General features: G+C 45.8%; 1 protein-coding gene across 1 annotated transcript in view; it reads right to left on the reverse strand.

Annotated features, from left to right (window-relative positions):
• Positions 1-1,488: 1,488 nt before the first annotated feature.
• Positions 1,489-23,524, reverse strand: part of ptger4c (prostaglandin E receptor 4 (subtype EP4) c) — a 40,530-nt gene continuing 18,494 nt past the window's right edge. The window contains exon 3 of the mRNA XM_068038046.1: positions 1,489-1,719. Coding sequence (XP_067894147.1) covers positions 1,489-1,719 — 231 coding nt within the window. The remainder of the gene's footprint in view (positions 1,720-23,524) is intronic.

Below are 23,524 nucleotides of genomic sequence, written 5' to 3' on the forward strand. Positions count from 1 at the left end.
ATGGCCTCTTGAAGTTTATCACTACCCCTCTCACAGTTCATAATACTTCCAGGTTTTGTGTCATTCGCAAATTTTGAAATTGTGCCCTGTACACACAAGTCTAGGTCATTAATATTGTTACGATTGGGGTGGGAGTAATGCACTGTCAATTCAGTCCCAATACTCCACAGGTCATAGCATATTATTAAAGTTTTCCCACCTACTGGAAATTAGCCAAATTTAGTAACCCCCAGAATAAAACAGACCAAACCAGGTATCTTTAGACAACAACAAATTAACTATGTATTAATAAACTAAATTTTAACACTATTAAGATAAACCTATGTCTAAAGACCTTATAACTTCTTATCTAACCTAAATGTTCACACACATATACATTCAAAAACTAACAATGGTTAACCGGTTTTTAAAAATAGTATTTCTTCGGAATAAAATAAGTAGCTGGGTTGTAAGTCCTGGTGAGTTATGTTCCTGGTTGTGGGGTGTCCCAGAATAGAACAATCAGATGCTACTCGAAGTCTCCAGGTGAATTTGACAGTCTATAACGGATAGGTGTTCAAAGCACTTCAGTTGCAGCAGGCGTCACACAGTTCTTTTAACAAGGAGTACAGCCACAGGTCTATCTGGATTCTAAAATTGGTAGTTTTTCAGTAGAAACTTTACTGAGAATTCCAACAAACACAAACAAATGACAGAGAGCCCCTCTTGAAGACAAATGTTCTTTTTTCAGGTTTTTTTTCTCTCCTTAGACAATAACACAGCCTGTAACTCAATGTAGTTTTTCTGCTAAGAGCAATAGACAGCTTCTTCCTTCAGAGCACACTTCACTGGACTCTAGTTCAAACCGTTTGAAGCCAGTCTTGATCCACAGTTAAAGGTTACAGTACACCATGTGACCTTATCTCTCTCCTGCTGTGGTCTAGGAAACAGGTGCAGCTGCTGACATACTGTGCTCAGTCTTAAAGGCACGCTGTTTTAAACAGAGGAGGAAAAAACAATTCTGTGACTATATATATTAGGAAAAAACATGGTCCCAGCACCGATCCCTAGAGAACCCCACTATTTATCCTCCTCCTGTCTGAAAAACAGTCATTCACAACTGCTCTCTGTGTTGCTGAAAAAGAGACATGCTATTGAATCTTTTTGACTTGCAATTATCAGGACAGATGCAAGAATGCCAAATTTCAAAGGGAGCAGCAATTATATACTGCATGACAAAAGGGTGCTGATTGGTTGGCAAGTTGACACTGATTGGTTGAGGCATTGCCATGGATACTGCACGAGGGAACTATTGCCCTCCAAGCTACGTTTAATTAAAAAAAGGCGCAGCACTTGGACATGTTCCTTTTCTCTGCAGAGGACAGGTCCCTGCATATGAATATATGTCGATTCTAGCAAGCATTAGTGAGCCACATTGCGAGCCTGATTGATAATCTTAAACTGGTTGTTAGTGTAATTCTTAGCACACTCAGGATTGTTCAGTAAGTGCTATCCAATCACAGAATCACATATAATGTTAGACATTGTGTTCTGAGTTTTCCAAGTACGGGCTGGTTGAATACAGTCGGTACTCTGCCTATTGCGAACAGCCAAAGGGATGTGCTGTTTGATACGATCCACCAGTTGTTGGGACGTACGGCCTACATAACTGTCATCGCACTGGCACTGGAATTCATATATCACATTACTCATTTGTCTTTTTGGCTTGATGGCAGCATCCTGTTAGTGGAAAATACCACTTGTGTTGTTACGGCATAGTAGCAGTGTGAAATGGCTAGCCTTACTATTTCCTACTCCAGTGCTCTCTGTCTCTCCCAATTCTCTGTGCACCTTGCTTTTCTCCTCTAAATTTACCTCCTGGTTCCTACACTCCTGCCAAGGTAATTGAAACCCTCCCCAATAGCACTAGCAAACTGCCCTGCAAGGACATTGGTCCCGGCTCTGTTCAGATGCAACCCGTCTGGCCTGTACAAGTCCCATCACCCCCAGAACCAATCCCAATGTTCCAGGAATCTGAAGCTCTCCCTCCTGCACCATCTCTGCAGTCATGCATTCATCTGCTCTATCCTCCTATTTCTATACTCACTTGTGCGTGGTACTGGGAATAATCTAGAGATTACTACCCTTTGAGGTCCTGCATGCTAGTTTCTTTCCTAGCTCCCTAAACCCTGCTTGCAGGACCTCATCCCTCTTTCTACCTATGTCATTCGTACCAATATGGACCATGACTGCTGGCTGCTCCCCCTCCCCCTCAGAGTGCTCTGCAGATGCTCCATGATATCCTTAACCCTGGCACCAGGGACACAACATACCATCCTGGATTTACGTTTGTGGCCGCAGAAACCCCTGTCTGCTCCCCTAGCTATGGAGTCCCCTATCACTATTGCTTTTCCAATCTTCCTGCAGCCCCGCTATACAGCTGAGCCAGCTGTGGTGCCATGGTCTAGACTCTGTTTGCACATCCCAGGGGAACCATCGCTCTCACCAGTATTAGAATGGATACTGGTTGGTGAGTGAGATGTATTCAGGGGTCTCCTGCACTACCTGCCTGGCCCTTCTTGACTGCCTGGCGGTCACCCATTCCCTTTCTCCCAGCATACTCTTAAGCTGTGGGGTGATCACATCTATAAATGTGCTATCAACGAAACTCTTAGCCTCGCAGATACACCAGAGTGATACCAGTTGCTACTTAAGCACCGAAACCCAGAGCTCGAGTTGTTGTAGCTGACGACTGCACCTGTGGTTGTCCTTGACACAAAACGTGTCCTGGAGTTCCTACCTGGAGCAGGATGTGCACTCCACCGGTCTTAGCTGCTCTGCCATGGCTCTATTTAGTAGACAATTAAACTTATTATTTCAAAAAAAGACTCACCAGCTACTTACCAATCAGCTGCTCCTGACTTGCTTCACACTCCTCGCAGTCGGCTTCACACTCCTCGCAGTCGGCTTCACACTGCTCCTGGTCTGCTTCACACTGCTCCCAGCCTGCTTCACACTGGTCCTGGCCTGCTTCACACTGTTCCTGGTCTGCTTCACACTGCTCCCAGCCTGCTTCACACTGATCCTGGCCTGCTTCACACTGTTCCTGGGCTGCTTCACACTGCTCCAATCCTGATCTGTTTCACACTGCTCGCAGCCTGCTTCACACTGCTTCTGGTCTGCTTCACACTGCTCCCAGCCTGCTTCACACTGGTCCTGGCCTGCTTCACACTGGTCCTGGCCTGCTTCACACTGTTCCTGGGCTGCTTCACACTGCTCCAATCCTGATCTGTTTCACACTGCTCCCAGCCTGCTTCACACTGCTCTCGGCCTGCTTCACACTGCTCCTGGCCTGCTTCACTCTGCTCCAATCCTGATCTGTTTCACACTGCTCCCAGCCTGCTTCACACTGCTCCTGGTCTGCTTCACACTGCTCCTGGTCTGCTTCACACTGCTCTCAGCCTGCTTCACACTGCTCCTGGTCTGCTTCACACTGCTCTCGGCCTGCTTCACACTGCTCCCAGCCTGCTTCACACTGCTCCCAGCCTGCTTCACACTGGTCCTGGCCTGCTTCACACTGTTCCTGGTCTGCTACACACTGCTCCAATCCTGATCTGTTTCACACTGCTCCCAGCCTGCTTCACACTGTTCCTGGCCTGTTTCACACTGTTCCTGGTCTGCTTCACACTGCTCCAATCCTGATCTGTTTCACACTGCTCCCAGCCTGCTTCACACTGTTCCTGGCCTGCTTCACACTGTTCCTGGCCTGCTTCACACTGTTCCTGGCCTGCTTCAAACTGTTCCTGGTCTGCTTCACACTGCTCCAATCCTGATCTGTTTCACACTGCTCCCAGCCTGCTTCACACTGTTCCTGGCCTACTTCACACTGTTCCTGTCCTGCTTCACACTGTTCCTGGTCTGCTTCACACTGTTCCTGGCCTGCTTCACACTGTTCCTGGCCTGCTTCACACTGTTCCTGGTCTGCTTCACACTGTTCCTGGCCTGCTTCACACTGTTCCTGATCTGTTTCACACTGCACCTGGCCTGCTTCACACTGTTCCTGGTCTGCTTCACTGCTCCTGGTCTGCTTCACACTGCTCCAATCCTGATCTGTTTCACACTGCTCCCAGCCTGCTTCACACTGTTCCTGGCGTGCTTCACACTGTTCCTGGCCTGCTTCACACTGTTCCTGGTCTGCTTCACACTGTTCCTGGCCTGCTTCACACTGCTCCTGGCCTGCTTCACACTGCTCCTGGCCTGCTTCACACTGCTCCTGGTCTGCTTCACACTGCTCCAATCCTGATCTGCTTCACACTGTTCCTGGTCTGCTTCACACTGCTCCTGGTCTGCTTCACACTGCTCCTGATCTGCTTCACACTGCTCCTGGCCTGCTTCACACTGTTCCTGGTCTGCTTCACACTGCTCCAATCCTGATCTGCTTCACACTGCTCCTGGTCTGCTTCACACTGCTCCTGATCTGCTTCACACTGCTCCTGGCCTGCTTCACACTGTTCCTGGTCTGCTTCACACTGTTCCTGGCCTGCTTCACACTGCTCCTGGCCTGCTTCACACTGCTCCTGGCCTGCTTCACACTGCTCCTGGTCTGCTTCACACTGCTCCAATCCTGATCTGCTTCACACTGTTCCTGGTCTGCTTCACACTGCTCCTGGTCTGCTTCACACTGCTCCTGATCTGCTTCACACTGCTCCTGGCCTGCTTCACACTGTTCCTGGTCTGCTTCACACTGCTCCAATCCTGATCTGCTTCACACTGCTCCTGGTCTGCTTCACACTGCTCCTGATCTGCTTCACACTGCTCCTGGCCTGCTTCACACTGTTCCTGGTCTGCTTCACACTGTTCCTGGCCTGCTTCACACTGCTCCTGGCCTGCTTCACACTGCTCCTGGCCTGCTTCACACTGCTCCTGGTCTGCTTCACACTGCTCCAATCCTGATCTGCTTCACACTGTTCCTGGTCTGCTTCACACTGCTCCTGGTCTGCTTCACACTGCTCCTGATCTGCTTCACACTGCTCCTGGCCTGCTTCACACTGTTCCTGGTCTGCTTCACACTGTTCCTGGCCTGCTTCACACTGCTCCTGGCCTGCTTCACACTGCTCCTGGCCTGCTTCACACTGCTCCTGGTCTGCTTCACACTGCTCCAATCCTGATCTGCTTCACACTGTTCCTGGTCTGCTTCACACTGCTCCTGGTCTGCTTCACACTGCTCCTGATCTGCTTCACACTGCTCCTGGCCTGCTTCACACTGTTCCTGGTCTGCTTCACACTGCTCCAATCCTGATCTGCTTCACACTGCTCCTGGTCTGCTTCACACTGCTCCTGGTCTGCTTCACACTGCTCCAATCCTGGTCTGCTTCACACTGCTCCTGGTCTGCTTCACACTGCTCCAATCCTGATCTGCTTCACACTGTTCCTGGTCTGCTTCACACTGCTCCAATCCTGATCTGTTTCACACTGCCCCTGACTGGTTTTGCACTTGTACTGACCTGCATAATAGCAATCCTGGTCTGCATCACAGTGCTCCCAACCTGCCTCACACTACTCCAATCCTGATCTGCTTCACACTGCTCTCAGCCTGCTTCACACTGCTCCAATCCTGATCTGCTTCACACTGCTCTAATCCTGATCTGCTTCACACTGCTCCTGGCCTGCTTTACACTGCTCCAATCCTGATCTGCTTCACACTGCTCTAATCCTGATCTGTTTCACACTGCTCCCGGCCTGCTTCACACTGCTCCCGGCCTGCTTCACACTGCTCCCGGCCTGCTTCACACTGCTCCCGGCCTGCTTCACACTGCTCCCAACCTGCTTCACACTGCTCCAATCCTGATCTGCTTCACACTGCTCCCGGCCTGCTTCACACTGCTCCCAGCCTGCTTCACACTGTTCCTGGTCTGCTTCACACTGCTCCCGGCCTGCTTCACACTGCTCCCGGCCTGCTTCACACTGCTCCCGGCCTGCTTCACACTGCTCCCGGCCTGCTTCACACTGCTCCCGGCCTGCTTCACACTGTTCCTGGTCTGCTTCACACTGTTCCTGGTCTGCTTCACACTGCTCTTGGTCTGCTTCACACTGCTCCAATCCTGATCTGTTTCACACTGTTCCTGGTCTGCTTCACACTGCTCCAATCCTGATCTGTTTCACACTGCTCCTGGCCTGCTTCACACTGTTCCTGGTCTGCTTCACACTGCTCCAATCCTGATCTGTTTCACACTGCTTCTGGCCTGCTTCACACTGCTCCCAGCCTGCTTCACACTGTTCCTGGTCTGCCTCACACTGCTCTGATCCTGATCTGCTTCACCCTGCCCCTGACTTGTTTTACACTGATACCGACCTGCGTAATAGCAATCCTGGTCTGCATCACAGTGCTTCCGACCTGCCTCACACTGCTCTGATCCTGGTCTGCTTTAAAATACTCCCATTCTACTTCACACTGCTCTGATCTTGGTTAGGATATGCAGGGTGGTGTACTTTTGAAAAAACAAAGCCAAAATGAACAATGATGATAACTACTAAAAAAAAGTCTGCTGCATAAAGAGATAGTTAATGATGCCAATCAAAGTTATAGGTGTTGGGCACTTGTTTTAGTGAAGTTAACCGGAATTGTTCCAATTCCCTACTCCTATTATAGGACAGAGAGAAATAATGAAGTTAGTTGTGAACTAGTATACCATACAGAAAAAGACATTGTAGAACGATGCAGATAAAGAATGAATGGCTCTAGTCACTTGTGTCTTTACAACACATGACACAATTCTCTTGTAACCTTCTCCAGTCCGACAACACCCTCTGAACTCTCCATTCCTCCAGCTCTGGCCTCTTGTGCATCCCCCTCTCTGTGCCCCACCATTATTGGCTGCTTCCTCAACCACTTATCCCTATGCTCTGTAATTTCCTAGCCTAAATCACTCCACAGCCCTCTTCTCCTTTAAAACTCTCCTTGAAATGCACCTTTTTGACCAAGTCTCGAGTTTCAGCTTTTCATAATTCTTTTGGATGGGCATCCATTTTTGATTGTGCCTCCCCGTTGTGAAGTGCTTTGGGATGTTTTGCTACATGAAAGGTGCTATGTCAATGGAAATTATTGTTGTTGATTTTGAAAGAATTAATTGGAGAAGCCCCCAAAAGCAAGTGAGCTCCTGCAGTCACAATAGAACAGGCTATTCCGAGTACATGGTCAAAATCATCAGATTCTGCAATGGATCCAATTAAGATAAAACTGAATCACAAGTAAGTCCTCTATAGACTTCTTGAGAAGCTACCACATCTACTCCGTGCAGGGTACATTACATAGTGGTACAATAGTTAAACACAGATTATATTATCACTATTATTATCAATAAAGAAACTTCTCCAATAAACAGTGTAGTAATTTCACCCCCCCACCCCACAAAAAAAATGTTTTCCAGATCAGCAATAGTAACAATAAAAATTCAAAAGATTGGCTTAAAAGAAACAGGAATGAATGCCCAATAAAATATAAAGACAGATCCTGGGAAAAGGAGTTCCTCAATCATACTCCAGTAAACCAGCACTACTCCTGTTCACTCTTATATCGGATTACATAGGATATACGGCACAGAAACAGGCCATTTGGCCCAACCAGTCCATCCTGGCATTTATGCTCCACTCAAGCCTCCTCCCATCTTTCCTCATTTAAATCTATCATTGTAACCTTCTATTCCCTTCTCGCTCATATGCTTGTCTAGCTTCCCCTTAAATGTATCTATACTAGTTGCTTCAACCACTCCTTGAAGTAACGAGTTCCACATTCTCACCACTCTTTGGTAAAGCAGTTTCTTCTGAATTCCCTTTTGGATTTCTTGGTGATTATCTTATATCGATGGTCTCTAGTTATGCTCCTCCCTGCAAGAGGAAACATTCTCTCTGTATCTACTTTATCAAAACCTTTCATAATTTTAATGATCTCTATTAAGTCACCCCTCAGTCCTACTTTTTTCAGGAGAAAAGGGACCCAGCCTGTCAAACTTTTCCTGATATGTATACCCATGTATTTCTGGTATTAGCCTTATAAATCTTTTCTGCACCCTTTCCCCTCCTCTATACCCTTTTTATAATATGGCAACCAGAACTGCATACTGTACTCTAAGTATGGTCTAACCAAGGTCCAATACAGGTTTAGCATAACTTATCCACTTTTCAATTCTAACCCTCTAGGAATAAAGCCTAGTGCTTGGTTTACTTTTTTTATAGCCTTCCTAACCGGTGAAGCAACTTTTGATGATTGGTGTAGTTGTGCTCCGAGATCCCTTTTTCCTCTATCCCTTCCAAATAACGTGACCTCCCTTTCCTTCTGACCAAAATATACTACCTCATATTTATCTGTGTTGAAATTAATTTGCCAATTATTTGCCCATCCAGCAAGTTTATTTATGTCTTCCTGTAATTTGTTGCAGTCCTCCTCAGTATTGGCTAACCTCCCCAGTTTGATGTCATCCACAAATTTAGAAATTCTGGCCGGGATTTTACGTTGGGCAGACAGGAGCTGGCCACCAACTGACAAGTCGGTGGCAAAACCACTTCTGCCTCGCCTGGGGATCCGTTCCGTATTGTACGGGTCCCCAGGCTTTAAATGTTCCGAGGCGGGACTTCTACTCGCTTGAGGGACGAAGTCCCGCCTCATTGAGTTGCTGGCCAATCAGCGGGCTGGCAACTCTTAGTCCCAGCAACGCCAACGAGAGCGGAGGCCACTGCTGGGTCTGCAGCCCAGCCGACCGCAGAGGAAGATATGGAGCTGGGAGTTAAGGTACGTTTTGGTTGCCTTGCCAGGGGTAATCGGTCAGGTGAGGCAAGGGTGGTTGGATAGGGGGGGAAGGGGGGTATGTTGGGTGTTGGGGATGGTTGGTGTAGCTGGGGCAGCCCTCCATCAGGCATCCTGTGCCCGATCATTTGGGCCCCTCCTACCCCCGTGATGATCAGCAGCCACCTGGTATTTCCAGATGGCTTCACTGGGTCCTCGGCTGCCCGCTTGCCACATGTAAAATCCGCGTGGAGGCGGGTGAAGGCCCTTAAGTGGCCACTTAAGGGCCTTGATTGGCCTGGGGCGGGCGGGCCGTTTTTCGTCCCTGCTGCCCGACGTAAATTGACGGTGGAGGTGGGAACAGCTTGGGAAGGCCTTCTGGAGCCTCCCGCTCCATTTTATGCCACCCCACCCCCCCACCACCGTCCCGCTCAAAGGGGTGGCATAAAATTCCAGCCTCTGTTTTTGATTCCAAAGTCCAAATCATTAATGTAAATTGTGAACAGCACTGATCCTTGTGGAACACCACTTCCCACCTTCTGCCACTCTGAATATCTACCCTTTATCCCCACTCTCTGTTTTCTGTCTTGAAGCCAGCTAGCAATCCATTCTGCCACTTGTCCCGTGACTCCACAGTCTCTGACCTTATTCATTTGTCTATTGTGGGGCACCTTCTTGAAGGCCTTTTGAAAATCCAGATAAATTACATCTACTGCATTACCATTGTCTCTCTGTTACCTCCTCAAAAAATTCAACAAGGTTGGTCAAGCAAAACTTTCCCTTTTGAAATCGACGTTGACTATTCATTCTAGATGTTCTTCTATTCTATCCTTTCGTAGGGATTCCATTATTTTTCCTATCACCGACATTAAGCTGACTATAATTCCCTGGGCATGTTCTATCTCCCTTTTTAAATATAAGAATTATATTAGTTATCTACCAGTCCTCTGGCATTACACCTTTCTCTAAAAAATTATTAAATATGCATAGTAATGCCTCTGCTATCTCTACCCTAGATTCTTTTAAAATATGTGGATGAAATCCATCCAGACCAGGGGCTTTATCCTCTTTGAGATTGTTTATTCAATACATCCCATTTATTATTTTAAATGCACTTATCTCATTGTTCATCTGATCATTCAATTTCATGTCTCTCTGTTCAATCTTCCTGGTAAATACTGAAGCAAGATAATTATTTAATATTTCTGCCATTTCTCTTTCGTTACCTGTGGTATTATCCTGTCTATTCCTTCATGGTCCTATTCTCATCACAGCCTTCCTTTTATTATGATGTGCCCATAATATATTTTACTATTTTGTTTCATGTTCCTTGATAATTTAAGTTCATAGTTCCTCTTTGCCTTCCAAATTGATTTTTCACTTCTCTCCTAATCTCTTCATATTCTCTCATATCATTCATAGAAACGTAGAAACATAGAAAATAGGAGCAGGAGTAGGCCATTCGGCCCTTCGAGCCTGCTCCGCCATTCATTATGATCATGGCTGATCATCCAACTCAGTAACCTGTTCCCACTTTCCCTCCATATGCTTTGATCCCTTTCACCCCAAGAGCTACATCTAACTCCTTCTTGAAAACATACAATGTTTTGGCCTCAGCTGCTTTCTATGCTGCAAATTCCACAGGCTCACCACTCTCTGGGTGAAGAAATTTCTCCTCATCTCAGTCCTGAAAGGTTTACACCGTATCCTTAGATTATGACCCCTGGTTCTGGACTCCCCCACCATCGGGAACATCCTTCCTGCATCTACCTTGTCAAGTCCTGTTAGAATTTTATAGGTTTCTATGAGATCCCCCTCACTCTTCTGAACTCCAGCAAATATAATCCTAACTGACTCAATCTCTCCTGAGACGTCAGTCCCGCCATCCCAGGAATCAGTCTGGTAAATCTTTGCTGCCCTCCCTCTACAGCAAGAACATCCTTCCTCAGATAAGGAGACCAAACCTGCACACAATATTCCAGATGTGGCCTCACCAAGGCCCTGTATAATTGCAGCAAGACATCCCTGCTCCTGTACTCGGATCCTCTCGCTATGAAGGCCAACATGCCATTTGCCTTTTTTACCGCCTGTTGCACCTGCATGCTTACCTTCAGTGACTGGTGTATGAAAACACACAGGTCTCACTGCATATTTCCCTCTCTCAGTTTATAGCCATTCAGATAATAATCTGCCTTCCTGTTTTTGTTACCGAAGTGGATAACCTTACATTTATCCACATTATACTGCATCTGCCATGCATTTGCCCACTCACTCAACTTGTCCAAATCACCCTGAAGCCTCTCTGCATCCTCCTCACAACTCACCCTCCCGCCTAGTTTTGTGTCATCTGCAAATTTGGAGATATTACATTTAGTTCCCTCATCTAAATCATTAATATATATTGTGAATAGCTGGGGTCCTAGCACCGATCCCCGTGGTACCCCACTAGTCACTGCCTGCCATTCGGAAAAAGACCTATTTATTCCTACTCTTTGTTTCCTGTCTGCTAACCAATTTTCTATCCATCGCAATACACTACCCCCAATCTCATGCGCTTTAATTTTATACACTAATCTCTTATGTGGGACTTTGATGAAAGCCTTCTGAAAGTCCAAATAAACCACATCTACTCATCCCCCTCATCAACTCTACTAGTTACATCCTCGAAGAATTCTAGTAGATTTGTCAAGCATGATTTCCGTTTCGTAAATCCATGCTGACTCTGCCCAATCTTACCACTGTTCTCCAAGTGTTCTGCTATAAAATCTCTGCTAATGAACTGTAGAATTTTCCCCACTACCGACGTCAGGCTAACTGGTCTATAATTCTCTGCTTTCTCTCTACCTCCCTTTTTAAATAGTGGGGTTACATTAGCTACCTTCCAATCTGTAGGAACTGTTCCAGAGTCTGTTCCAGAATCTTGGAAGATGACCTCCAATGCACCCACTATTTCTAGGGCCACTTCCTTAAGTACTCTGGGATGTAGATTATCAGGCCCTGGGGATTTATCGGCCTTCAGTCCCATCAATTTCCCCAACACCATTTCTCTACTAATACTTATTTCCTTCAGTTCCTCCCTCTCACTAAACCCTGTGTTCCCCAACATTTCTGGTATGATATTTGTATCCTCCTTTGTGAAGACAGAACCAAAGTATGCATTTAGTTGGTCAGCCATTTCTTTGTTCCCCAAAATAAATTCCCCTGTTTCTGATTGTAAGGGACCTACACTTGTCTTCACCAATCTTTTTCTCTTCACATACCTATAGAAACTTTTACAGTCAGTTTTTATGTTTCCCGCAAGCTTACTCTCATACTCTATTTTCCCCTTCTTAATCAATCCCTTGGTCCTCCTTTGCTGAATTCTAAACTGCTCCCAATCCTCAGGTCTGTTGTTTTTTCTGGCGATTTTATATGCATCTTCCTTGGATCTAATGCTATCTCTAATTTCCCTTGTAAGCCATGGTTTGGCTACCTTTCCTGTTTTACTTTTGTGCCAGACAGGAATAAACAATTGTTGCAGTTCATCCGTGCGCTCTTTGAATGTTCGCCATTGCCTATCCACCATCATCCCTTTAAGTAATGTTTCCCAATCCATCATAGCCAACTCGCGCCTCATACCTTCGTAGTTTCCTTTATTAAGATTCAGGACCCTAGTCTCAGAATCAACTATGTCACTCTCCATCTTGATGAAGAATTCTATCATATTTTGGTCGCTCATCCCCAAGGGGTCTCGCACAACTAGATTGTCAATTATTCCTCTCTCATTACACAATACCCAGTCTCGGATGGCCTGTTCTCTAGTTGGTTCCTCAACGTATTGGTCCAGTAAACCGTCCTGTATACACTCCATGAATTCCTCCTCTCTGGTATTGTGACTAATTTGATTTGCCCAATCTATATGCAGATGAAAGTCACCCATAATTACAGATGTTCCTTTATCGCATTCGTCTCTAATTTCCTGTTTAATGCCATTCCCAAAATCACCACCACAGTTTGGGGGTCTATATACAACCCCCACAAACGTTTTTTGCCCTTTAGTGTTTCTCAGCTCTACCCAGACAGATTCCACATCGTCAGAGCTAATATCCTTCCTCCCTATTGGGTTAATTTCCTCTTTAATCAGCAATGCAACTCCACCGTCTTTTACTTCTTGTCTGTCCTTCCTAAATACTGAATACCACTGGATGTTCATTTCCCATCCCAGGTCACCCTGCAGCCATGTCTCCGTAATCCCGACTATATCACACCCATTTGCATCTATTTGTGCGATTATTTCATCCACTTTATTGCGAATACTACGCGCGTTAAGGCACAAAGCCTTAAGGCTTGTCTTTTTAACATTACCTGTCCCCTTCCCATTATTTTTCACTGTGGCCCTGTTTGATTCTGGCCCTTGATTTCTCTGCCTACCACTTTTCTTATTTCCCTTACTGTCTTTTGTTCATGTCCTTGATCCCCCCTCCTCTGACTGCTTGCAAAGGTTCCCATCCCCCTGCCATTTTAGTTTGAATCCTGCCCAACCATGCTAGCAAATACTCCCCCTAGGATAGAGGCCTACTTTAGGTCGGGTAAAGGAACCCGACCCAAATCCAACCGAACCACAGTGGGCCAGGGCCCGAGTCCGACCTGGCCCGAGCCCCTCCGATTTTACCCTGAGCCCAACCCAACCCGAACCCACCACTACTCAACCCGACCCGACCATCCCTTTACTTACCTTGCTGACATCGAACCTGTAAGAAGATGTAGCGCATACGCGAGACATCATAGTGGCGTCACTCGCTCGCTGCGCAAACTCAGTTTTGTCCCGGACTCCCAGCTCAGGTAAGTTTTTTATTTTTAATACTTACTGGCAGAACACTTGCTGTGTGTGTCCAGACCAAGCCGATTCGACTCGACCTGGACTCAGCCCGACCCGACCCGAGCCCGAAAGCCGGCCCCGGAAGATGGTCCTGACCCGACCCGAATCTGACACATGTCATCGGGTCCCGTTGGGTTCGGGTCAGGTAGCAGGCCTCTACCCTAGGACATCAGTCCCGATCCTGCCCAGGTGTAACCCGTCCAGTTTGTACTGGTCCCACCTCCCCCAGAACCAGTCCCAATGTCCCAGGAATCTAAAACCCTCCCCTTCACACCTTCTCTTCAGCCATATATTTATCCAATATATCCTGCTATTTCTACTCTGACTAGCACGTGACGCTAGTAGTAATCCTGAGATCACTACCTTTGAGGTCTTACTTTTCAACTTACTTCCTAACTCCCTATATTTTGCTTTTAGGACCTCATCCCTTTTTTTACCTATGTCGTTTGTACCAATGTGTACCACAACCACTAACTGTTCACCCTCCTCCTTCTGAATGTCCTGTAACCGCTCTGAGACATCCTTGACCCTAGCACCAGGGAGGCAACATACCATCCTGGAGTCTCATTTGCGGCCACAGAAATGCCTATCTATTCTCCTTACAATGAAATCCCCTATAACTATTGCATTCCAAAACCTTTTACTCCTCCCCTGTGCAGCAGAGCCAAACATGGTGCAACGAATTGGGCTGTTGATGCTTTCCCCTGAGAGGCCATTCCCCCCCAACAGTATCCAAAGCAGTATATCTGTTTTGCAGGGGAATAGCCACAGGAGATTCCTGCACTGCCTGCCAGTCCTCTTGCTCTGCCTGGTGGTCACCCATTCCCCTCCTGCCTGTGGAGTCTGAGCCTGCAGTGTGACCACCTCTCTATGCGTGCTATCCATGATACTCTCTGCCTCGCGGATGCTCCACAGTGTCCCCAGCTGCCACTCCGGCTCTGAAACCTGGGCTTCCAGGAGCTGCAGCTGGAGACACTTCCTGCACACATGCTGGTCTCGGGCACTGGAATTTTTCCCAGCTTCCCACATAGAGCACGAGGAGCACACCACGGCTTTGAGCTCTCCTGCCATGACTTAATCCTTTAAATTAATCCTTTTGGAAGATGCTTAATATCAAAAAATATCAATTACTCTATGGCCCTTCTTCCCTGGACGTCGTTACTACAGAACTCCCGAAAAAACACTACTTATGATATATGAAAATAAACTGTAGACCTTTCTTACCTTAGTTACTAAGCCAGCTATTTAGAGCTATTCCCTAACAGCAGTTACTTACCAACCAATCAGCTTGCAGCTTTCCTGTGATGTCACTGTTGATGTTTTTTTCAAACACTCTGGCACACCTGGACTGTGTCTGTGTTTATCCTCTCCTCGGTCAGTGATTCGCCCCTCAGGTCCACTTCACTCCGCTCGGCTCCCGGAAGGTAAGTAACCAGGCCGTGGTCCTCGGCCTCTATTTATCCTCTCCTCGGTCAGTGATTCGCCCCGCAGGTCCACTTCACTTCGCTCGGCTCCCGGAAGGTAAGTAACCAGGCCGTGGTCGTCGGCCTCTATTTATCCTCTTCTCGGTCGGTGATTCTCCCCACAGGTCCGCTCCACTCTGCTTGGCTCCTGGAAGGTAAGTAACCAGGCTGTGATCCTCGGCCTCTGTTTATCCTCTCCTCGGTCAGTGATTCTCCCCACAGGTCTGCTCCACTCCGCTTGGCTCCTAGAAGATAGGTAGCCAGGCTGCGATCCTCGGCCTCTATTTATCCTCTCCTCGGTTGGTGATTCTCCCCGCAAGTCCGCTCCACTCCGCTTGGTTCCTGGAAGTTCAATTCACTCCTATGCTGTTTATGCACTTAGTGTATGTCTCTTTCCTAACCCTTAATTGTTCCCTTTTGGGCTGGATTCTAAGAGCCCACCGCTGAAGTTGACAGTGGATGTAAAAAAATGTGCCTGCCCGCACGGGCACCGTGCCACGGAGCTGCTGCGACTTCAAACGCGGCGGCTTATTTGCTTGGTCGCGACGTCTGCCCTCCATGATCATGTGGAGGGGGCGGGCAAGCCATCGCAGGCAACGCTGTCCAAGACCAGTGTGCAGGTGCTGGCTCCATTTTTAAAGGGCCTACAGCCCTTACTGGAGATTTAAAAATTAAACGACCAGGTCAGTTCCATTACCAAACAAAAGGATTAAATTTTCATTGAATTCATTTTCCCACTCCCCCAATGGCATTTCAAAATATTCCTGCCCTTTTCCACCCTGGAGTTTGTTTATTAACAATTTGACCTTCTCCCACCGCCCCTGCCAAAATTCGGCACCTTTGCCCTTTACTCCTTCCCATCACCCACCCGACCAATCTGCAGTGATGTCATCCCACTCCTCCCCCCACCGCACAGAGAAACAATCTTCCTCCCCCCTCCCCACATTTCCACGAACGGAGATTCGAAGGCCTGACATTGTCGGCCGCCCGAATGATCAAGGAGGCGACGGGACCCTCATTAAATCAGGTAGGTAAATTAATTTACATATTTAAACAGGGGTCCTGTCACCGAGCGGCAGGACAGCTGCCTTGAGGCCTTGCTGCCGCCGAGATCGGCACGGGGCCTGTTGCCGGAGGGGTCGGTGGCGGGCCTCCGCCACACCGATCTTCATTGACCCCCCCACCAACGTTCCTGATGGCGGATGGGCTTTAGAATCCAGCCCTATGTCTTTATTCATCCATGGTGTCTTAGTAGTGTTTAGTTTGCTTTTTCCTTCTAGCGGAATATATTTTTCCTGCCCTCTGTTGAGCACCATTTTAAATGTTTCCCATTGTTGCTCGATATCATTGTTTGCCAATAATGTTGCCCATTTTATTTTCCCAATTTCTGTTCTCAGCCCCTCAAAATCAGCTTTTTACCAATCTACCAACTGGTTTTCATCATATTTATATATTCATATCCTTCTCTATTAACATCTTAAAGTGTATTCTATTAAGATCACTATTGCCTAGATGTCCCCCTACCTTTACTTCACTTATCTGCTCTGGTTTATTCCCCATTACTAGAGCCAATAGCGAATTGCCCCTTGTTGGGCTTTTTACATATTGGATTATAAAGGAGCCATATACACATTGTAGGAACTCCATTCCCTTATCCCCTTTACCTACCTGTTCTGTTCAATTAATATCAGGGTGGTTAAGATCCTCCATGATTATTATTCTATGTTGTTTACCCAATTCTCTATTTTGTCTGCATATTTTTTCCTCCACTTCCCTTCCACTGTTAGGTGGTTTGTAGACTACACCTATTAGTGTGATTGATCTTTATTATCTTTTATCTCTATTGATATGGATTCTATTTTTGCCTTGTTGATAGCTGTGTTTCTTTTTTGTACTGCCATTAGTAATAAAAAGAGCAAAGGTAAATTATGAAAGAAAATGAGTGCAAAATATAAAAACAGATAGCAAAAGCTTCTATAAGTACATAAAAGGTCAGAGAGTAGCTAAAGTAAATGTTGGTCCCTTGGAGGATGAGACTGGGGAGTTAATAGAGGGGAACGCAGAAATTGCGGAGACACTAAATCAGTATTTTGCCTCAGTTTTCATGGTGGAGGACACTAGTACCATCCCAATAGTAACAGGTAATACAGAGGTTATAGAAAGAGAGGAACTTAGAAAAATCATCATCACCAGGGAAAAAGTACTGAGCAAACTATTGGGCTAGAAGGCAGACAAGTCCCCAGGGCCTGATGGCCTACATCCTAGGGTATTAAAGGAAGTGGCGGTGGAGCTAGTGGATCCATTGGTTATAATATTCCAAATTTCCCTGGATGCGGGGAAGGTTCCAGTGGATTGGAAAAAAGCTAATATAACGCCCTTATTCAAAAAGGGAGGGAGGCAGAAAGTAGGAAACTATAGACCAGTTAGTTTAACATCTGTCTTTGGGAAATTGTTAGAATCCATTATTAGGGAAGTAATAACAGGACATATAGAAAGTCAAAAAGCAATCCATCAGAGTCAGCATGGTTTTATGAAGGGTAAATTGTATTTGACTAATTTGCTAGAGTTCTTCAAAGCTGTGACAAGCAAAGTGGATAATGGGGATCCTGTAGATGTAGTATTTCTGGACTTCCAGAAGGCATTTGATAAGGTGCTGCACACAAGGTAAGATCACATGGGGTTGGGGCAATTTATTAGCTTGGATAGAGGATTGGCTAACCAACAGAAAACAGAGAGTCAGGATAAATGGGTCTTTTTCTGGTTGACAAGATGTAACCAGTGGGGTGACACAGGGTTCGGTCCTTGGGCCCCAACTATTTACAATCTACATCAATGACTTGGATGCAGGGATAGAAGGTACTGTAGCCAGATTTGCAGATGACACTAAAATAGGTGGGACAGTAAGTTGTGATAAAGAAATAAGAAATTTACAAATGGATATGGATAGTTTAGGTGAATGGACCAAAATTTGGCAGATGGAGTTTAATGTGGATAAGTGTCAGGCTATCCATTTTGGTCGGAAGAATAGAAAGGCAAATTATTATCTAAATGGAGAGAAACTTCAGAGTGCTTCGGTACAGAGGGATTTGGGTGTCCTCGTTCATGAATTGCAGAAAACTAGTTTGCAGGTACAGCAGGTGATAAGGAAAGCAAATGGAATTTTGGCATTTATTGTTAAAGGAATAGAGTATAAAAGTAGGGAAGTGTTGTTTCAACTGTACAAGGCATTGGTGAGACCGCACCTGGAGTATTGCATACAGTTTTGGTCCCCTTACTTGAGAAAGGATGTAGTTGCATTGGAGGCAATTCAGAGGGGGTTCACTAGATTGATTCCAGGGATGAGGGGTTTGTCTTATGAAGAGAGATTGAGCAGTTTAGGCCTTTACTCCCGAGAGTTTAGAAGAATGAGAGGAGATCTAATTGAGGTATATAAGATGATTAAGGGGATTGACAAAGTAGATGTAGAGAGGATGTTTCCTCTTGTGGGACAATCTAGAATGAGAGGTCATAGTTTTCGGATAAAGGGTAACAGATTTAAAATAGAGATGAGAAATTACTTCTCTCAAAGGGTCATGAGTCTGTGGAATTCACTACCCCAGAGTGCGGTGGATGCCGGGACATTGAGTAAATTTAAGGAGGAGATGGACAGATTTTTAATTAGTAATGGGTTGAAAGGTTATGGAGAACGGGCAGGAAAGTGGAGTTGAGGCCGAGATGAGATCAGCCATGATCATATTGAATGGCGGAGCAGGCTCGAGGGGCTGAATTGCCTACTCCTGCTCCTAGTTCTTAGGTTCTTATGTTCTTATGTTATCCCCAATAAATACAGCTACTCCATTTCCCCTTTTTCCTCTCTATTTTTTCTAAAAATACCCTGCTATATAAAATTCCAGTTCTGATTTTTCTGTAGCCATGTCTCAGTATTCTCTAATATGCCTGGTTCCTCCCAATGCATGATAGCCTCCAGCTCCCCTGTTTTATTACGGGCACTGTGTGCACTGCTGTACAAACATTTTAACTCATTTTCAATAGGATTTCCTCTCAGTTTATGGGCTGAATTTTACCAGCCCATAAAAGCTAGCAGGAGCGGCCCGCCATGACTCACGCACCGAGAAGGCCCCATCAGATATTAGTGGCGGCGGCGAGGCCTTGGTGCGGCCACCCGCTGCTTGGCAGTGGGGCCTTCATTAAAATATGAAAAGGAGGATAATTAAAATTCAGATTAACTGACCTGTCGACGGTGGCCGTCCCACCCTGATTTTACAGCCAACTGGCTGCAACTCGCTCCCCTTCGGAACTCAGTTCTGAGGTAAGACACTGGTGGGGAGGGGCGAGGAATAAAATTATCAGGGGTGGGGGGGGAGCGGTGGGGGAAGCGGGAAAAACTATAATCATTGGCCGTTGGGAAGGTGGAAAGGGGTTAAAAAGCTAATGTGGTGAGGTTGGGGGGGGGGGTGGTGGAGAGTTTGTGCTGGGGCTACAATACATTCCAAACACATCAGACAATAAAAACATCATTGTGGGGGTTGGGAAAGGGCCTCCATGTTTTAAAATTTTATCCGAAATAAAAATTTTGTTACAGCGCTTTAAATATTTAAATTTACCTAAAGGGCTTGGAGCCCTTTAAAAATGCTGGTGGTGATGGCGCCTCTGCGGTGGCGCCGGACGCCATTGCCGGGAATGCGGCGGCTGGCCCCTCTACATCATCAAGGGCAGCCAATCCGCCCCCTCCATTTATATAAGCCCTGCACGTAATATTGCGGGGGCTCTGTGACGGCACTTCAATCTTGGAAGGCCAACGACGTCACAGCTGCCGTGAAATATCCCTTACCCTTTATAACAATCTTTTTATAACCCTAATCTTCTGCCTCCTGTGTCATGGCCTGTTGTTGATGCAAATCCTCTTCCACAAATAGGCATATTTACCTTTTCATGCCACCTACTACCTGCAGCACATCATGATCATCCTGTCGACTTACACTAGGACATCATGGTGCAGTCTAAAACAGTTTTTGACCATACTAAACATTCCTGTCTCTTGAATGCACTACATTGTAGATACTCCAACATGTCCAGCAAAGTTGCTCATGAACCCTTCCTTTTGTGTGGGGTAGAACAGCAGAGTCACCCCTTACGATGCTTCCTGCTCTGCTTCATATTGGATCTCTGTGAATGCACTTGTTAGTTTAACACCATCTTTATGGTGGCATGGTCGATGTGAATATGCTGAAAGATTAGCATAAGAACATTTCTACAATTGCCTTTAGTCAACGTTAATAATCTTATAACAATCAAAATCACTGCGCCTCAAATTAAAAAGGTGTAACATTGGAAACAATATTACAAGTGTTAGACAAAAAGTTTTGAAATCTCTGTTGATGTTAATTTCATGCAGAGCTGGTGCATATCTTTGGTTTGAAGCACAGAAGATGCAATTGAGAAAATAAAAAGTTCAGTTTTTTTTTAAATCTTCCAAAATTTAAAATTAAAATGTACCCGAAAATAAATATTTTATCTCTCCTTTCCCAAGTCCATTGAGTACAACATGCTTTAGATAACGAGAAAATGAAACTGAAAAATTCTTCAAATTTGAAAGCAAGGTACAATATTGCCATGAACTTTAAAAGTGAAGATCATGAATGCAAAGACCCAAATGGACAAACATTCCTAATGATTATACTTTGATAACTGTTCATACCAAACCTTTAGTCTTGATCAGATGCAAAAGGTTCTGTCAAATGGCTGTCTACTGATTGGAGTCATACCTAGCACAAAGGAAGATGGTTGTGGCTGTTGGAGACCAAACATCTCAGTTCCAGGACATCACTGCTGGAGTTCCTCAAGGTAATGTCCTAGGCCCAACCATCTCCAGCTGCTTCATCAATTACCTTCCCTCCAACATAAGGTCAGAAGTGGGAATGTTCGCAACTCCTCAGATACTGAAGCAGTCCATGCCCGCATGCAGGCTTAGGTTGATAAGTGGCAAGTAATATTTGCGCCACACAACTGCCAGGCAATGACCATCTTCAACGAGAGAGAATCTAACCATTGCACCTTGACTATCAATGGCATTACAATTGCTTAATCCCCCGTCAGCACCATCCCATGGGCTACCATTGACCAGAACCTTTATTGGACCAGCCATATAAATACTGTGGCTACAAGAGCGGGTCAGAGGCTAGGGATTCTGCTGCGTGTAACTCACCTCCTGACTCCCCAAAGCCAAGTCCACCATCTACAAGGCACAAGTCAGGTGTGTGATGGAATACTCTCCACTTGCCTGGATGGGTGCAGCTCCAGCAACACTCGAGAAGCTCAACATTATCCAGGACAAAGCAGTCCGCTTCATTGGCAACCCATCCACAAACTTAAGCATTCACTCCGTCCACCACCGACACACAGTGGCAGCAGTGTGTACTATCGACAAGATGCACTGCAGCAACTCACCAAGGCTCCTTTGACAGCACCTTCCAAACCCTTGACCTCTACCACCTAGAAGGACAAGGGCAACAGATGCATGGGAGCACCACCACCTTCAAGTTCCCCTCCAAGCCACACACCATCCTGACTTGGAACTATATCACCGTTCCTTCACTGTCACGGGGTCAAAATCCTGGAGCTCCCTTCCTAACAGCACCATTCGTGTACCTACACCACATGGGCTGCAGCAGCTCGTGAAAGCACCTCATCACCACCTTCTCAAGGGAAATTAGGGTTGGGCAACAAATGCTGGCCTTGCCAGCGATGCTCATATTTCCAGAAACGAATAAAAAAAGCTTCAAAAAGCATTTGTTAGATTCAATGTAATTTTCAAAAGTGAATTTGATATTTAAAAAAGAATGTAGGAAATAGGAGCCGGAGTAGGACATGTGGTCTCTCGAGTCTGCTCCGCCATTTAATAAGATCATAGCTGGTACCTCAACTCCAATTTGCTGCCCTATCCCCAAATCCCTTAATTCCGCTATATTTGAAAAGGAGAAATTTTTGGGGTTACGGGGAAAGAGCAGGGGAGTGTCAGTAATTGGATAGTTCTTTCACGTGATGTGCTGTATCATTCTATGATTTTGGAATTTTGATATTTGAAAACAAGCCCTTTATTGGTGGGTTGATGTTTCTTTTATTGCTGTGTATTCTTCTGTTTCCGCACACAGCTTGGTATTTTCGGAGTTGCACATGTAATCCATTCATTGGTAGTCAGTTCGAGATCTGCGTTTACTCTCGCTTTCCTTTAGCTTGTGCACGGCTATTCTCTCTTAGCTGCATCTTCCCTTTCCTTTCTTTGCTTTAGTGCTGGGGGACAAATCATTTTCCATTTTGGGTAGTCAGTGTTGGTTTCAGGCATCAGACAGTGAGATACAGCATTACCCATCCTGGCAATCACTTATAGCTCCTGTGATTTGTGGAAGTTTTTCCAGTCTGGACAATTGACACTGTAAATTAAAATTGTATAAAAGTGATCACTTCAGTGCAGATTTTTCTATCTTGCCAAAACTGCAACATAAACCCCCAAAACTTGGCTTTTTGGCATTGGAAGGTGAATTTTCCAATTTAGCGCTCTTGGTGCTGAGCTTTTCACAACAGGAGCACATATCACCATATGATTTCCTCAGCCTATTAATTGACCCAGAGTGATTTCATGTAAGACCTATGCCTTCAATAGACAGAGACTTCCATCCGGTCTGGCTTGAATTTGAAACCAGCTTCCAGAAATCCAGAAATGCAGAACCAGCTTCTAACCTCACAACATCACTCAATCCCCTGCACTGCTGCTATCTTCCCACAATCTGGCATTTTTTAATTTTTCCAAATTGTACTTTTTTTGTGTTACCCTATGTAATGTTCTCGTGGGAGATATCCTGTGTTAAAGAGGAAGGGTATGCATCTAATATCTGGCAGCATGTAGTGTATATGTCCCCAAATTCTTTCACACTCAAACAGGGGAGGGTAAATGTGTTCAAGTTTCACTAGGGTCTCAAGAGGGTTACTTAGTGGCCTGCAGTAGCTGTGGAACACTTTAGCTTCAAGTTTCCAAATACTTTGAAGCAAATGCCATAGCCCTAAAAACATGAATGCTCTAAGGCACAGTTTGGGAGATGTTTTGAGCTTCCATTCACTCTAAAGGCCAGGCTAGGCAAGCCTTTGAACTGTCAATCCCTCTGGCACTCAGGCTGGGTGACCTACCTGAAGAAGCAAATCGTTTCTACTTGACTTTTTATTTTCAATATGTTAACATAGATTGTTTGTTCCCATGATCGCTGAACCTGTTGAGTCCCATGACATCCACCTAATCAGAATTTCCCCCATCTTTTTGTTATTGATTGCTATCTCTAAGCTACATAAAATAATGTTGAACTGGTTCTCATGGAACTGAATGTCGGCAGAGGCTGTGCTACTTGTCATGGGGAAATCAGCCTCAGAAGGAAGCAATAGGAGAGGATATAAGAA

Source organism: Heterodontus francisci, chromosome 8 (genome assembly GCF_036365525.1).
Source record: "Heterodontus francisci isolate sHetFra1 chromosome 8, sHetFra1.hap1, whole genome shotgun sequence".
In the NCBI taxonomy this organism is placed as follows: domain Eukaryota; kingdom Metazoa; phylum Chordata; class Chondrichthyes; order Heterodontiformes; family Heterodontidae; genus Heterodontus; species Heterodontus francisci.